This window comes from Rhinopithecus roxellana, chromosome 15, assembly GCF_007565055.1.
Source record: "Rhinopithecus roxellana isolate Shanxi Qingling chromosome 15, ASM756505v1, whole genome shotgun sequence".
In the NCBI taxonomy this organism is placed as follows: Eukaryota; Metazoa; Chordata; class Mammalia; order Primates; family Cercopithecidae; genus Rhinopithecus; species Rhinopithecus roxellana.
This window is the reverse complement of record NC_044563.1, coordinates 71,659,159-71,676,983: the sequence shown is the minus strand read 5'-3', so window position 1 is coordinate 71,676,983 and position 17,825 is coordinate 71,659,159. Positions and strand designations below refer to the sequence as shown.

Genomic DNA, 17,825 nt, shown 5'->3' with positions numbered 1-17,825 from the left:
GCAAAAATGGAGGTTGCGGAGGGTCTCCTTCTGCCTATACCATATGCAGCCCCACTGTGTCCCATGATCCCACCACCACCCACAACAGGGCATGCGCCCAGTCCCTAAACACAGCACTGGCTGCCACGGGCCACAGGCCGGCGTGTGAAGAATGCTATACAGCCCGTCTCTAGCGTCCGGAACAGAGGGCTAATGAACACCACACTCCAAAGCACATGAAGAATATTAATTAAATGAAGGTTTTATTTCAAAATTAGTCTTAGAGTATAAGCTGTTTTTGAGGGCTGGAGCCAAACTACATAATGAGCAGTGAAAGCGGCTGCCTTCCCCTCTCCCGACACCGGCAAGAGGAGGCACCATCACCGGCCCTGCCCCATCATGCATCCAATGGTTACTAGCACTAGAAGCCAACAGCAAAGGACCCCGCGCGCTTGCTCATGTTTAATCCGGGTTAAGCTATACACGTTTAAATACACGCCGGAGGTTACGTGGTGTCATGCAGTCCCTGTGATGGAATGACTCTTGTTCAGTGACCTCCTGCAGCGAGGCTGCTCCAAAGGGCAAGGTTAGGTCGGGCAGAGCACTGGAACGAGAAGAGAGGAGCGGAGAGCAGTCAGAACACAGTTGTAGGCCAGGCCCTCCGAGCCCAGGATAGCCCTAGCTGAGAGCAGTCACACCAGCTCCTGAGTGGTAACAGCCCCGTTTAGAGCTTAGAATAAAGGAAAGACAATGGCAGGTGGTTGCTGGCTGTAATAACTAAGCGTGTAGTCTCCGGGGCCTGAGTTCAAATCCTGGATCCGACCATTACTAACTACATTACCTTAGGGAAATTAACTTCACCTTCACCTTTCCACGCTTGTTTCTTCATCAATACAATAGAATGTACCTGCGCCTAACCCACAGGGTTGTTGAGAGGCATGTGGCAAGTGCTTAGTAAATATTAATTACTTGTACAAATTCATTGACATTTCAGTGGGTCATGAGGGGTAAAGTCTAGTCCTCAGACTACCAAATTTATATAACCTGTTTCTATAATCTTCCTTTGAGAACCTCCTTTGAGAAATATGCTGCTCTTTTAAAATCTTTGAGTCACAAATCCTTTTTATGTGTGGTTTTTTTTTTTTTTTTTTTTTTTTGAGACAGGGTCTTGCTGTGTCACCCAGGCTGGAGTGCAGTGGTGTGATCACAGCCCCCACTGCAGTCTCTCACTCCTGGGTTCAAGTGATCCTCTCACCTCAGCCTCCTGAGTAGTTGGGACTACAGGCACACACCACCACACCTGGCTGATTTTTTTTTTTGTAATTGAGACGAGGTTTCACCATGTTGCCCAGGCTGAACAAGTTATTTTTAATGTTTACTCTAAGTTCCTCCTGCTGAAATGGAAGATTAGTCCTTCTGATCCTTATAGAAACAGTATAGTTCAGGGTTTCTTAACTCTAGGTCCCACAAATATGGTCCCTCTGCAACTGGACGTAGTTTTGTGTGCATGCAGGACAAAAAACAATAAAATAAAGGATCTAGACAGTGAGCAATCCTCAATGGCTATTAAAATCACAAAAGGAAAGACAGTCAGACAATGTACGTCACCCCATGGAAGTCTGGAAACCTATAACCACTTATAATGTAGTGCTTATCAAAAAATCTGAAGCTGAATCTGATCAGGCTTCCAGTTCTATCAGTTCACAGGCAATAAAGAAGACAGGAGAACATATTGAACTATACCATGAGGATGAAATTAGCAAAAATCCACAATGAGGAAAATCTATGGCACAAACAACCTAGTTTCTCCAACAAACGCATTTCAAGAAATGGAAGAGAGAAAGGAAACGGAACCTCTATATATCAAAGAGACGTAAGAGACATATTATTATCTAATTGTAACATACTGATCTCTATTGGCCCCTGATTCAAACAAATGAACTGAAAAATACTTTATGGGAAAAACAGTGAATGCTGATTGGATAGTCAGTACTAAGAAACTCTAGGCTGGGCACAGTGGCTCATGCCTGTAATCCCACTTTGGGAGGCCAAGGCGAGTGGATCACCTCAGGTTAGGAGTTTGAGACCAGCCTGGCCAACATGGTGAAATCCCATCTCTACTAAAAATACAAAAATTAGCTGAGCATGGTGGCGGGCACCTGTAATCCCAGCTACTTAGGAGGCTGAGGCAGGAGAACTGCTTGAACCAAGGAGGTGGAGGTTGCAGTGAGCTGAGATCTCGCCATTGCACTCCAGCCTGGGTAACACAGCAAGACTCTGTCTCAAAAAAAAAAAACGACACTCTTAATTTTTTTTAGTTGTGAAATGATATTGGGGCTATGTTTTCCTCAAGAGTTCCTATGTTTTAGAAATGCATACTGAAATAGTTATGAATGAAAAACTATGACAGAGATTTGCTTTAAAATAACATGGGAGGGGAGAAGTTGGGTAGAGGCGTAAATGAAATAAGCCTGGTCGGGACTTAATAACTGTTGAGGCTGGCTAATCAGTACCTGAGAGTGTATTATGCCATTCCCTCTACTCTGCTCTTGTATGTACAACCAGTTTCCATAAGAAAAGGTTAAAAAGTTATGTAAGGATATAGTCAATTATGTCTCCAGCTTCCTTTCAAGTGCTTGAAAAGTATTAAATTATCATCGGGTTTGTTTTTCCCAACTAAATACTAAGTAGCTCAAACTCTGCAGAATTTTCACAATAAGTCCTTTGTTGGTTTCTTGCTCCAAGGAAAGTCACTCTGGTGACTCGGGGGTGATGGAATCTCCTCCTGCGGCCTCCTGGCAACACCCAAAGGCAAAACCTATTACTACAAAGCCTCACAATTGTCCCTGATTTCCCTGGCCCCTGCCTGGTCTGGTCTGGAGTGGACAAGCTGGAAAGGTTCCCTAACTGGAGCAGGAGCTCCAGAGAACCACCCCTTCTGCTCCAGGAGGCCTGGGGCTGCTCTTACCTTTTTTTTTTTTTTTGAGACGGAGTCTCGCTCTGTCGCCCAGGCTGGAGTGCAGTGGCCGGATCTCAGCTCACTGCAAGCTCCGCCTCCTGGGTTCACACCATTCTGCCTCAGCCTCCGGAGTAGCTGGGACTACAGGCGCCCTCCACCTCGCCCGGCTAGTTTTTTGTATTTTTTAGTAGAGACGGGGTTTCACCGTGTTAGCCAGGATGGTCTGGATCTCCTGACCTCATGATCCGCCCGTCTCAGCCTCCCAAAGTGCTGGGATTACAGGCTTGAGCCACCGCGCCCGGCTTGCTCTTACCTTTTAAAATGTAGTCCGTTAGCAAAGTAGGCACCTTCTCATTATCCTCCTTCATGGCAAAGAGAACTAGGAAAGGAGAAAGAGAGGAGCTAAGATACCATCTTAGCCTGGTCATGAGGCTCACTTCTGGGGCCACATGACCTACCAGCCCAGAGTGAGAGACTAATGATTCAAAGGAACCAGACATTTATTGACTATTGAGCAAAAGTCTAGAAGCCTCTATCAAGGGTCAGCATTTCAGGGGCAAGGGCTAAAAAATTACCTATTCGGTACTATGTTTGCTACCTGGGTGACAGATTTAGGTTCAGTCGTAACCCAGACCTTGAGCCCAGGAGTTCAAGACCAGCTCGGACAACATGGCAGAACCTCATTTCTAATTTAAAAAGAAGAAAAATAGCTGGGTGTGGTGGCACATGCCTGTGGTCCAAACTACTTGAGAGGCATCGTGCAATATACTCCTGTAACAAAACTGCACATGGTGATAGAGGAGAACACAGCAAGAATCACAGTGTTTGTCTCTAGGTAGTGGATCTATTGGTGACTTTCTTTTCTTTTTTCTTTTTGAGACAGGATCTCGCCCTGTCACACACGCTGAAGTGCAGTGGCGTGTTCTCAGCTCACTACAGCCTCAAACTCCTGGGCTCAAGTAATCCTTCCACCTCAGCCTCCCAAGTAGCTGAGACTTACAGGCATGTGTCACCATGCCCAGCTAATTTTTTTTTTTTTAAGTAAAGATGAGGTCTTGCCATGTTGCTCAGGCTGGTCTTGAACTCCTGGGCTCAAGCAATCCTCCCACCTTGGCCTCCCAAAGTGACCTGTGATCATGCCACTGCACTCCAACCTGGGCAACAGAGTGAGACTCTGTCACAAAAACAAGAAAAAGACCAGCCTGGACAACATAGCAAGACTTTATCTCTAAAAAAAAAAAGAAGAAGAAGAAGAAGAAGGAAAGAAGAATAAGAGGCCGGGCGCGGTGGCTCAAGCCTGTAATCCCAGCACTTTGGGAGGCCGAGACAGGCAGATCACGAGGTCAGGAGATCGAGACCATCCTGGCTAACACGGTGAAACCCCGTCTCTACTAAAAAAAATACAAAAAAACTAGCCGGGCGAGGTGGTGGGCGCCTGTAGTCCCAGCTACTCCGGAGGCTGAGGCAGGAGAATAGCGTGAACTCGGGAGGCGGAGCTTGCAGTGAGCTGAGATCCGGCCACTGCACTCCAGCCTGGGTGACAGAGCGAGACTCCGTCTAAAAAAAAAAAAAAAAAAAAAAAAAGAAGAAGAAGAATAAGAGAGAGCTATATGTACAAGACATAGTTATCAGTGAAGAAAGAAGGATACAGAACATGTATTAACTTTATAATTAAATTCTAATGTTCATAGAAAAAATCTAGAATAATAATATGTGAAACTGTTAAGTGGTTATCTCTGAGTGTAAGACCATAGCGGGTGATCTTTTCTATGCTGCGTTTCTGTAGGGTCTGGCTTTTCTCAATGAGCATGTATTACTTTCGTAAGCCGAGAAAACACTAAAGATCAGCTGGAACTGATAGCTAGGGTCAGGAGGAGGCTGCAACAGTGGGATTCCCACTTCATTTCGATATCCTTGTCCTCCATTGATTACCTTGCCTAGTTTCAAGACAGGGTAATGAAACTTGAATCCAAGAATTAGGAGTGAGTGAGGAAGAAAGTCCAATGATGGTATGAGTCAGTGGCCAGGTCCAGAAAAAGAGACTCAACCTGAGGCCATTGAGGGGTTGGTTTGTTTCTGTTTTATATCTTCTGTATCTTTAGACATGTATTCATGTCAGCGTAAGTGGATTCTAGGAGGTCCTGGTTTCTTCTGGGTTTGTTTTTTTTTTTTTTTTTTTTGAGATGGAGTTTCACTCTTGTCATCCAGGCTGGGGTGCAATGGCATGATCTCGGCTCACTGCAACCTCCGCCTCCTGGCTTCAAGCGATTCTCCTGCCTCAGCCTCCTGAGTAGCTGGGGTTACAGGCGTGTGCCACCACATCTGGCTAATTTTTTGTATTTTTAGTAGAGACGGGGTTTCACCGTGTTAGCCAGGCTGGTCTCGAACTCCTGACCTCAGGTGATCCACCTGCCTCGGCCTCCCAAAGTGCTGGGATTACAGGCGTGAGCCACCATACCTGGCCTGTTTTAGTTTTTTCTGCATTTTTAGACATGCTTTCATTTCAACTTACTTGTCAAGAATACTTTGCAACTGAGCATAAGCAGACTAAATGTCACACCACAAAGACCACGTAAAAATACAATAATTGCACTTGGCGATACGTATCTAAATTAATCTCCAAAATCTAAAATTTACAAGGATTGTCTAGTCGCAGGAGCTGGTCTTTGGTCTATGTACTTAGTTCAAAGAGTAGAAGAGAGAAGAGGCATTGTTCACAAATTCATATGACGATCTGTCACAAAAGAAAGGCTTCATAACCTATGGGAGAATTGGTATTCAGAAAAGATGGCAATTGGTATTCAGAAAAGATGCTTCTAAAAGCAATAAAATGTTGGAACATAGATAGAAGAGACAGCCATAAAAAGAACATTAACAAAGTGTTAACTAATGTGACTAAAATCATGACACAAAATTTTATAGTCAGTATAATCTCTACTATGTAGAAAAGATACAAAATATTATGGCTGAAAAGCACCAAAATAGTAACCACAGTGGAGTGGACAATGAGTTATTTATTTTTCTTTGTTTGCTTTTCCATATTTCCAAAGTAGTCTAAACGATGGATACACTCTAGCTATAATTTTTTTAAATGAACTTAAAAAATGTAAACAAAACCACTCAAAATAGAAAAAAGTCTGTTTCTTAATTAAAATGAAAAGATTTCACACTGAATTCCTGAATGGGTACCTGCAATAAATTAATAGCTATTTATTTTTTTGAGCCATGATAGAATACTTTACATATATCAACTTTCATAATTTGTCCAAATTACTTTCCAAATGTAACTTGTGTGAAAACACGAACACCTATAAACGTCAGTTCATCTCTGTTTTCTCCCTTAAAAAAAAAAAGCGCATATTTATGCAAATAAAGGAGCTTACAGTGAGTTAAGGACAAGCCACTGTACTTTGATTTTTAAATTCCTGATTCTCAAGGACACAGTGTCTGTTGATGGAGGCAGGATTTCTGTTTGCCAGAACCTCCTGCTTTGGTCCTCCAAATCGATAAAAAAAAAAAAAAAAAAAAAAAAGAAACGTTTGGTCACCTTCAGCAGCAGGGCCCAGCAGATATCCATCCTCCTCAGCTGAACAGAAGCTCAACTTCCCTTCCCGGGGGTATCCAGTAGCCCCACACTGGCCCCGTCCCTCCAGAACACGCTGCAGTGGGCGGGGCCTCGTTAGCTGTCACTCTCTGCAGTGCACAGTTGCCAGGGAAATGGAATTTCCCTCGTGACCCTCTGGGCCTCTCACCACATCTCAGCCTAGGACTTTTCTCTTCCTAAAAGGGCCAAGCTGACACTGATGGCTAACACCATGTGCCCCCCAGCCCTTTGCGGGTCCTACTGTCTGATGTATATAAACAGTTACTGTCTACAAAAGGCCTCTTTGTTACACACTGTTTCCCCTCATAGCTCAGAATGGTTATTAATATTTGACAATAGAGCAAAGTGGAGGAGAGGAGGCAGTCACTTCCTGGAAGGAAAGCTAGACTCTATTTTTTCCAGTCAGCCTTACCCCATCCAAGAAACCTCGCTTCTCATTAAAATTACAGCCAGACCCACAGACTGGGCGCCCTGCTTCAAGGGGCACAAGTGCCGACCAGGCAACCTCAAGTTGCAGGGAGAGAGAAAACAGGGAGACAGAGGATGCCAAGCCTTGAGAACTGCGGGGGAAAACAAAAAAGTCCCCTGCACCAGCACCCCAACCTCTTTCACAGCTCTTTTTCTTCCCCCCGGTCTCTTCCCTTATGGGAACCAGGGGAAAGAAAAGACAGCTCTGGTTATCAGTGCAGAGTGTTTTAATTGTACACTGTGCAGGAGGATGTGACGCAGTAATTTGGAGGGTATTTTGGCCCATCTAAACCTACTTTGAGGAGTCTCGGGGCTGCGGCACCGGAGGTACAACGTAGAGGCAGGAAGGGAGAAAAAGGAGCCGCTGACCGGGCTGAGAACAAGAGGAACTCACTGTTTGTCAGCATCTGCAGGTCTTCCACTGAGGGAGGAGAGGCTTTCTTCTCGTAAGGAATGACTGTGTTCAGATACTGCAAGACAAACGGCACGCAGGGGGCTTGAGACAGAAGACATGCTTCCTCTGGGTTGAAACTTAGCCTTTCTCTAAGACACACACTCTGCAAGTCTGACCTTCTCTGAAACATTCATGGTCACTGGCACGTCACTGTTTCAGAACTTCTTCCCCATCTTTAGGGGATGTCTCTTTAAAAGCAAGACTTTCCTACATTTAGCCAGGAAAACTTCTCTCCATTCCAACTTCTAGATTCTTCCTGCACTACAGACTTCTCTGTTATTTAGGAATCCTGGGGAGCTTTTTCTCCTTCAGACTGAGAGCAGAGAATATCTCCAAGGGGATTGTATTTTCTTATTCTTTGCAGAGCAATTTGAGAAGGAATTCTTTCTCTTTTGTCAAAAAAGATATACAAGAGAACCTCAACCCCGCCCAGGGTCTCCGATGTCAGATTTGCTCCCTCTGCTGGATGTCAGGTGCTCCTACAACAAAACCAGCATCAGGGCCTAGTGGGCTGTCAAAGGAGCCTCAAGGAAGCCTGAGGTGGTGAGTGCCAGAGCTCTAGACCAAAGATAAGAAGCTCAATTTTTTTTTTTTTTTTTTTTTTTTTGAGACAGTCTCGCTCTGTCACCCAGGCTGGAGTGCAGTGGCGTGATCTCGGCTCACTGCAACCTCTACCTCCCAGGTTTAAAGTATTCTTCTGCCTCAGAAGATTAATTACAGGTGCCCGCCACCACGCCTGGCTAGTTTTTGTATTTTTAGTAGAGTTTTACCATGTTGGCCAGGTTGGTCTCAAACTCCTGACCTCAGGTAATCCACCTGCCTCGGCCTCCCAAAGTGCTGGGATTACAGGCGCGAGCCACTGTGCCCGGCCAGAAGCTCGCATTTTAGTCTTGGCTCTGCCACTGGCAGTGTGTGTGGCTTTGGAAAAATGCCTTGGATCTCCGGGCCATAGTTCTCACTGCCATAAAACAAGAGGACTGGGTTCGATGCTTCTAAAATCTCTTCCCATTCTCTAGAATCTCTAGAGTTCTAGAGTTCTAGAATTCTAGCACTTAGAATTCAGCTACAGATATGTTTAAAACATATACACTTTCACGTGCACTCATTCCACCATCTCATACTTTCTGTTCATGTGCCAGCCATGTCTATTAGATTATACACTCCATAAGGGCAGGGACTTTTCACCTTTGCACCTGTGTGCCTAACAACAGAGCTTAGCACATAGCAGCCACTTGACAAAAGTTGTGAATGCTGTCTTAATAACCAGAAATGCAAGCTACATCACAAGGAAATTACTGAGCCAACAAAAAGCCACAGCATCGGTTACAACCAGAGCTGGGCAGCTGCAGAGGCAGTCTTAGTGGGAATGGCTTGGCGGGTAATCCAGTGTGATGGAAAGTTAATTAAACTCTGGGATGGGATCTATCATCAAGTGGATTCCCTTTTAATGCATTTCATCCTTAAAACAACTTAATTCTTAGACCTACAAGGAGTGTTGAATTTTAAGTCTTGCCCATGTCCTAGAACACTAGAGCTACAAAAAAAAAAGGTTCACCTTTTAAATAAATACTCTCTGTTCTTCCTTAAGAGGAGAAGAAAGTGTTAGGACCCCAACCCCCTAAATAAATGCTGGGATAATTCTGGCGAGTCACTGTCCCCCTGTGTTGTTGGGGAGGCCAAGCTGCCGGGATCTAGGAGGAGAGCTTGGAGCAGGGAGACTGCGCGTACCTGTTTGTCACTTCCTGAGGAGCCAAAGGTCTGGCGGATGCCACTCTGCAGAATGTTGGAGATGCCTTCCATGCTGAAGCGCTGGGGGAAGAGAGACACTCAAGAAGGGCAAATGCTTCCTGCTCCATCATCACCACACCCAGGGACCTCTCAGCTACCAGGCTGTCCCAGATAACACCCCAGGGTTCTATGACTAGACAGTAAGTGCAAGACATTGGCTTACAGAGACAGGCCAGAAATGAAGCCTGAGCTTTGCAAGAATAAATAGAGCCTCAATAACTCTTATCTTAGTAAGTCCCTCAGGGCTACAAGACTCCTCTGCATCCCCCAGTTTCCCTCCTTTAATCCACCATCATGCAAATAGAAAAATAAAGCAGTTCAATCAAACTTAGATGAACCATGATGCAAAGATCTTAGGGGAAAACAAAATGTTCAGCTATCAGAAAAGACTGTCTTAAAGCAACTGTCCTGATCTGAGAAGATTTTTCAAAATGTACATGCGGAGGACTAATTCCATAGGTCTGTGATAGAGCCTCAGGAAAGGCATTTTGAAAAAGCTCCTTAGATAATTCCACTGAGCTCCCCCAATTAAGAACCTCTGGTGGCCAGGCACGGTGGCTCACACCTGTATTCCCAGCACTTTGGGAGGCTGAGGCGGGCAGATCACAAGGTCAGGAGTTCAACACCAGCCTGAGCAACATGATGAAACCTCGTCTCTACTAAAAATATAAAAATTAGCTGGGTGTGGTGGCAGGCGCCTGTAATCCCAGCTACTCAGGAGGCTGAGGCAGGAGAATTGCTTGAATTTGGGAGGTGGAGGTTGCAGTGAGCCAACATCATGCCACTGCACTCCAGCTGGGCAACAGAATGAGATTCCATCTCAAAAAAAAAAAAAAAAAAAAAAAAAAAAAGAGCCAAGCGTTTGGAACATCTTGTTAATAGAACAATAGACGTCTGGGGCCAGGCACAGCGGCTCACACCAGCAACCCCAAGACTTTGGGAGGCGAGACGGGCAAATCACCTTAAGTCAGGAGTTTGAGACCAGCCTGGCCAATATGGTGAAACCCATCTCTGCTAAAAATACAAAAATTATCTGAGTGTGGTGGCGTGAACCTGTAATCCCAGCTACTCAGGAGGCTGACACAGGAGAATCACTTGAACCCAGGAGGCGGAGGTTGCAGTGAGCTGAGATTGTGTCATTGCACTCCAGCCTGGGGGAAAGAGCGAGACTCAGTCTCAAAAAAAAAAAAAAAAAAAAAAAAAAGGAAGGCATCAGGTCATTTTCAATCACTGAAACACCCTAGCACACCCTAAAGAGACCAGTCAGGACTGGAACTTGGGACACGAGAAGGGATTTGGACCCAGAGTTCCAAGGCCCATCTCAGGACCCCAAACACGAAATGCCCTCACCCCACTTTCTCTAAGGTCTTGCCTACAGAGAACATACGCCAAATTCAAGTATTGCCTAATGTTTACAGGTTGTCCTCCCGGGTTAGACTGTGAGCCCTTTGGGGGAGTGGAGGAGACGGGTGATACCTTCCCCCTTTCTGACCCCCCGTCTGTCACAATGTGCTGCTCACCACCGCTGCTCAGTAAACATTGATGAGTCCCCTGCAGGGTTGGTAGGGCACTGACATGGGCAGGGTTCAAGGTTGGAAGCACCCAGTCTTCCGCCTGGTTGTTCACATACCTTGAGAGGCATCTGGTTTCCCTTCTCTATCCGGCTGCTCTGCAGGCTCAGCCCTTTCTCTTTCCGCCTCTTTTTCATCAGTTCTCGCTGCTCCTTCTGCTTGTTCTGAACCTCAATAAGCACCGTGATAAAGGAGTTCTTCACTTCCTTCTCAAACTCCAGCTCGTCCCGGCGGGCCAGCTGCTGCACCAGCTCCTCCGAGAAGTCGCGGATGGCACCCTCCACCTGATCCAGCAGCTCGGTCAGCTCAGATCCAGACATGTGCCTCAGCCCTGCAGGGGAAGACCATCTCCCACATAACACCTGCATCCACACCAGAGCTCGCTGGGGAGCTCCTGGGGCCACCACCAATCAAGATGGGACTGCCCCTCAGAGGATACCCCTTCCAAATCCTTAAAGACCTAAGAAAGACCTTCACAATTTAGGGGCACACCAGGAAGGTGGAGGCCTGTGTACTGACTGCAGAAGAGAACACCCCTCTCAGGAAAGAAAGGAGGAAGAAGAAACAGCCCACAAGGAAGTCTGTGGACTCTGTCCTCAAAAATGGGGATGGAGAGACAGATCTTTTGTTCCACTTGCCATCTGTCTCCATAAGATTCCTTGTCTAGGCCGGGCGCGGTGGCTCAAGCCTGTAATCCCAGCACTTTGGGAGGCCGAGACGGGCGGATCACGAGGTCAGGAGATCGAGACCATCCTGGCTAACACGGTGAAACCCCGTCTCTACTAAAAAAAAATACAAAAAATTAGCCGGGCGAGGTGGCGGGCGCCTGTAGTCCCAGCTACTCCGGAGGCTGAGGCAGGAGAATAGCGTAAACCCGGGAGGCGGAGCTTGCAGTGAGCTGAGATCCGGCCACTGCACTCCAGCCTGGGCGACAGAGCGAGACTCCGTCTCAAAAAAAAAAAAAAAAAAAAAAAAAGATTCCTTGTCTGAAATGGGTCAAGAATTGGGGATGGAAAAGTGATGGGATGGAGGTTTTTGTCATCCATACTGAAGAGCAATAGAGACGTTGGTGCTTATTCCCAAGAACTGATCAAGATATAGTGTACGGCAAAAAAAAAAAAAAAAAAAAAAAAAGCCGACCATCTGAGCCCTTCTTTACATCTCTAGTCCTGAGTCACAGCACATGCATTCAAAAATATGTGAAACCTGGAAGATTGGCGACATGCATGAAAAAATAAAGGCTAGCGGGTCAGCATGCAGCAGTCGGCTGCTTTCAGAGGAAAGAAAAGGGAACCTGAGATCATGGGAAACAAATAACTTTAATTTTAAGAAGTCCCCTAAGACTTCTTTCATTTAAAATAGATTTGGATATTTTATTCCACATTTTTCGGTTTACATATTGTATATTTTCATAGTTGAGATCATACTTGTATACAGGTCTAAATCATGCTTTAAAACTTTGTACACCTTAGGCCGGGCACGGTGGCTTATGCCTGTAACCCCAGCACATTGGGCGGCTGAGATGGGCAGATCACCTGAGGTCAGGAGTTCGAAACCAGCCTGGCCAGCAGGTAAAACCTAGTAGAGGCAGGTAAAACCCTGCCTCTACTAAAATTACAAAATTAGCCAGGCATGGTGGTGCATGCCTATAATTCTAACTATTCGGGAGGGTAAGGCAGGAGAACAACTTGAACCTGGGAGGCAGAGGTTGCAGTGAGCAGAGATCATGCCACTGCACTCTAGCCTGGGCAATAAGAGCAAAACTCTGTCTTAAAATATAAATAAATAAATAAATAGCTTTATACACTTTAAGCATTTTCTGATTAAAAATTATTTTAAACATTAAAAAAAATTAAGGCCAGGTGCAGTGGTTCACACCTGTAATCCCAGCTCTTTGAGAGGCTGAGGCAGGTGTGTCACCTGAGGCCAGGAGTTCGAGACCAGTCTGGCCAACATGGTGAAACTCTGTCTCTATTAAAAAAAAAAAAATATATATATATATATATATATATATAAAATCAACATTGAAAAAATAAAATACACTTGGGAAACATCTTTTAAAATGTGTTTCCGTCTAATGGCATCTTTTCGCAGCAGGGGAGGAAGGATTGATTGATTTTTAATGTTTAATGTTTGTGGGTACATAGTGGGTGTATGTGTTTATGGTGTACATGAGGTGTTTTGATACAGACATGCAATGCATAGTAATCACATCATGGAGAATGGGGTATCCACTTCTTCAGGCATTTTTCCTTTATGTCACAATCCAATTATACTCTTAGTTATTTTTAAATGTACAACATCTAATGGTATCCTTCACTTTCACCTCAGAATCCATTTTCCTCTTCCTCTTTGTTTATGCTTCGCCTGGATATTTGCTGACTTGGTTGGGCTTTTCCCTTATTCTGCTCTTTGGAGCTGCCCTCTCCCCCTTCTGTTTTTTTGCCATTTCACTCTGCATTTCAGCTGTTTTCACAAGTCTTTTGCTGAACGCGTCTATCTTTGGGACCTTTGTGTGGCCGGGAAAGGCCTGACTGGGGCAGTCGGGAATGCAGCGAGGCAGCCAAGTCCAGTTCAGCACCAAGCAGACTCTCTACCGGCCACCTCCTGCCGCTGCTATTCAGAGCCAAAGTCTGACTTGCAGGATGCAGGCCTCCAGATTCTGCCTCTGCTTCAACCACTTCTAACCCGTGGTTGACCTTTCAACCCTGACCAACCCACCTTCTCCCTCCCTTGTTTCTAAGTTCCCATTTCCCCATGGGTGGATCTACTCCTAGGATGGGGCCCCTCCTGCAGCGGAGCATCGATACCCTACGGCTGATGAATTTTTTTGCCTTTGTTGTGTTACACTTTTTCATTTCATGCTTCATCCAGCCATTTCTTGTGCACAATCATAATTACTATAAACCTGTGTCACAGAGTTAAGAGGATGGCCTCTGGAGTTAACCTACCTGGCTTCAAATGTTGGCTTCACCCCTTATGACTTGTGCATGGTCTAAGCACAAATAAAAATTTTAAATGAGAGGCTTGATTCTCCCTGTTGAAAATAAGGGAAGAGACTTTTCCTCTCCCCCATCTCCCTTTTCTTTCGGAATTTCTTCTACCTGTCCTTTTCAATCTCTCAACGATTTAGATTAAATCTTTAAAATACATGTATGTTACCTTTATGTTAAATTATTGTCATGGCTAAATAAGCCTCTTGTTATTCTTGCAATTCAGGAGGGTTTCTTCAAGGACCTGGGGGTCACTGCTTTGAAATATAATCATCGGACTGGACGCAGTGGCTCATGCCTGTAATCCCAGAACTTTGGGAGGCTGAGGCAGGTGGATCACAAGGTCAAGAGTTTGAGACCAGCTTGGCCAACATGGTGAAACCCTTTCTCTACTAAGAATACAAAAATTAGCCAGGCATAGTGGTGCATGCCTGTAATCCTAGCTACTCAGGAGGCTGAGGCAGGAGAGTTGCTTAAACCCAGGAGGCGGAGGTTGCGGTGAGCTGAGATTGCGCCACTATACTCCAGCCTGGGCAACAGAGCAAAACTCCGTCTCGAAAAACAAAAAAAAGAAAGAAAGAAAGAAAAGAAAAGGAAAAGAAATACAATCATCAAAGAATATAATGCTCAATCTCCCATTGTTCTGAGCAGAGGGGCCTAACTCCCTTCCGACTTCAAATCGCAAAACGTACTCAACATAATGGGTTCCATTTATCCACTTTGCTACACAAGACTGAGACTGCTTTCTGTCTTTGCAATCTCTTTAGAGAGTTGTCTGTGATGTGGCTCCCATCCTGGTTTAATGCTTATTCAATAATAAAATAGTTTTCTAGGCCAGGCGCAGTGGCTCACACCTGTAATCCCAGCACTTTGGGAGGCCGAGGCAGGTGGATCACCTGAGGTCAGGAGTTTGAGACTAGCCTGGCCAACATAGAGAAACCCCATCTCTACTAAAAGTAAATTAGCTGGGTGTGGTGGTGCATGCCTGTAATCCCGGCTACTCAGGAGGCTGAGGCAGGAGAATCACTTGAACCCAGGAGATGGAGGCTGCAGTGAGCTGAGATCACGCCGCTGCACTCCAGCCTGGGTGATAGAGCTAGACTCTGTCTCTAAAAAATAAAAAAATAAAATAAAAATAGTAATAAAATAGTTCTATTTATCATCTATCTTTGTGGAGAGGTTTTCTGCACACAAGGAGATCTCATTTCTAATCGTATCTGATCTAATCGCATTCTAACAGTGGCCTTGGACAAGTCATGTAACCTCTGAAAGACTCAGTTAACTTGATCCTAATGGGGTTGATGTGAAGATGAAATGAGATTAGGCATAGAAAGTCTTAGAATAAGGCCAGGTGCAGTGGCTCACGCTTGTAATCCCAGAACTTTGGGAGGCTGAGGCAGGCAGATCACTTGAGGCCAGGAGTTTGAGACCAGCCTGGCCAACATGGCGAAACCTCCTCTCTACAAAAATATAAAACTTAGCAAGGCGTGGTGGCATGTGCCTGTAGTCCTAGCTACTCAGGAGGCTGAGGCTTGAGAATCACTTCAACCTGGAAGGTGGAGGCTGCAGTGAGCTAAGACCATGCCACTGCACTTCAGCCTGGGTGACAGAGAGAGACTCTGTCCCAAAAAAAAAAAAGAAAGAGAAGGAAGGATGGAAGGAAGGAAGGAAGGAAGGAAGGAAGGAAGGAAGAAGAAAGAAAGAAAGAAAGAAAGAAAGAAAGAAAGAAAGAAAGAAAGAAAGAAAGAAAGAAAGAAAGAAAGAAAGAAAGAAAGAAAGAAAGAAAGAAAAGAAAAGAAAGAAAACAGAGAGAGAAAGAAGGGAGGGAGGGAGGAAGGAAGGAAGGAAGGAAGGAAGGAAGGAAGGAAGGAAGGAAGGAAGGAAGGAAGGAAGTCTTAGAATAAGTTCTGGCACATAGAAAGCACTTCAAAAATATGAGCTGTTATTACCCTTTTTTTCATTGATATTATGGTAACATCATTCATTGCTTTTACATAGTAGTTCAGATTTCTTCTGCTTATTCTGCCTTAGTCTTTGGTTAGTTTTAACATTTAAATTTTGCTCGACTACCTTATTTTTTTCTCAAAAATGCAAACTTCTCTCCTGATGTAAGAAAGAAAGTAAGAAAGGTATTGCTGACTGCCTAGATCTGCAAGGCTCTGCTCTGAGGCAGTGATCAGGGTTCTATTAGCCGTGTACAAAGCACACAGCCCAGAGCCTGGCCCTGAGCAGGTGCTTCCTCCTCGGCCAGCCCAGCACCCAGGGCCCTCACCTTCGTAGGACCAGTTGTTGTTGAAGGTCTGTGTCAACGCCTGCATCTCCTGCAGGAGAACCGAGTCTGCCTGGGAGGAGGTTTCTCCTCCATCCTCTTCTTCCAGAACCTCCTCTTCTTCCTCAGGGTCTGGGGAGTTCTGCATCATCTCCTCAATCTCCTCAATTACCTGAAGAAGGTACATGAGAGAGTGCTAACTCTGTTCTCTGCTAGAGGGGCATTCTGGCTTGAATTTTGATCAGTTAAGGATGTTTCTAATTAGCTATCTGAAAATTTCTAAAGCAATATCGTTTTGAAATAAATACTGAATAATAAAAATAGTTCCAACCAAAGGCTTGCATACACTCTTTCTTTAATGTAAAGCACTCTTTAATGTAAAACCTCTTCCAAGAGCTCCATTTAGATAAATGATTTATTGGAAATAAGCTACTCTTTCAGGAAGCAAGGCAGAGCTGCCTGGAAGGAACATTTACTTCAATTTGCTGAGCTCTTTATTTCCAAGTGGGAAAACATTTCATTCACCCAACTTTAACACAAAACCCAGTCCATTAATTGTCATAATACATGTGACTGGAAAAAACGGTGTGCTTCTAGAACAACACAAAATGGGGAGGAAAACAGCTATTTCTCCAGAGTTCACCTAGACAAGAACTGAAGCTGCCCAGCAACAAATGAAAATAGAGATAATGAAATAATAGAAGGATAGGTAGAATCTAGAGAGCAGCAAATAGATAAGAATCCCAGCTCTAAGGCCGGGCGCAGTGGCTCAAGCCTGTAATCCCAGCACTTTGGGAGGCCGAGGCGGGTGGATCACGAGGTCAGGAGATCGAGACCCTCTTGGCTAACACGGTGAAACCCCGTCTCTACTAAAAATACAAAAACTAGCCGGGCGAGGTGGCGGGCGCCTGTAGTCCCAGCTACTCGGAGGCTGAGGCGGGAGAATGGCGGGAACCCGGGAGGCGGAGCTTGCAGTGAGCCGAGATCGCGCCACTGCACTCCAGCCTGGGCGACACAGCGAAACTCCGTCTCAAAAAAAAAAAAAAAAAAAAAAAAAAAAGAATCCCAGCTCTAATCTAGACTATTGACAGGAGCCAGATCCCAGAAGTGGAGGGAAAATTAGATATCTGCCATAAGGAACAAGAGTGAATTACTAGCTGGGCATGGTGGCTCATGCCTATAATCCCAGCACTTTGGGAGGCCGAGGCAGGTGGATCACCTGAGCTCAGGAGTTCAAGACCAGCCTGAGCAACATGAGGAGACACCATCTCTGCAAAAAAACAGAAAAATTAACCAGTTGTGGTGATGCGTGTCTGTAGTCCACACTACTTGGGAGGCTGAGCTGGGAGGCTGGCTTGAGCCCAGGAGGCGGAGGTTGCAGTGAACTAAGATCGGTCCACTGGACTCCAGCCTGGGCAACAGAGCCAGATCCTGTTTCAAAAAAAAAAAAGAGTGAATTACTTTGTACATTAATTATTTACAAACAAAGAAGGCTGCTGCTGAAAGCAGGTCTTTAGATGAGTTTTGTCACAACCTTCACCTTTGTCTGTTCTCCATGGATGGACTAAATCTCCGAGGCCAGCACCATAGTCTTTGAGGCGGTTTCTTCACAGTGGGCTGGACCAAAGGTAAGAGGCTTTGGGATCTCCTCCTTTAGAATAATTTCCATTCTTATTCCCAAACCTATTCACCTCTACTCACAAACTTAGGAGATAGCCAGTCTTTGACTACTGAAAGCCA

General features: G+C 45.2%; 1 protein-coding gene across 2 annotated transcripts in view; it reads right to left on the bottom strand.

Moving 5' to 3' along the window:
- Window positions 1–223: 223 nt before the first annotated feature.
- Window positions 224–17,825, bottom strand: part of FEZ1 (fasciculation and elongation protein zeta 1) — a 52,869-nt gene continuing 35,267 nt past the window's right edge. Inside the window, exons 5-10 of one of the 2 annotated variants that reach the window (XM_010352980.1) lie at window positions 16,089–16,257; window positions 10,883–11,154; window positions 9,193–9,273; window positions 7,405–7,480; window positions 3,252–3,317; window positions 224–583 (exon numbers count right to left, since the gene is read on the bottom strand). In XM_010352980.1, the coding sequence (XP_010351282.1) occupies window positions 567–583; window positions 3,252–3,317; window positions 7,405–7,480; window positions 9,193–9,273; window positions 10,883–11,154; window positions 16,089–16,257 (681 nt within the window). In that variant the 3' untranslated portion in view covers window positions 224–566. The remainder of the gene's footprint in view (window positions 584–3,251; window positions 3,318–7,404; window positions 7,481–9,192; window positions 9,274–10,882; window positions 11,155–16,088; window positions 16,258–17,825) is intronic. The other variant, XM_010352981.1, reaches the window with a different exon arrangement.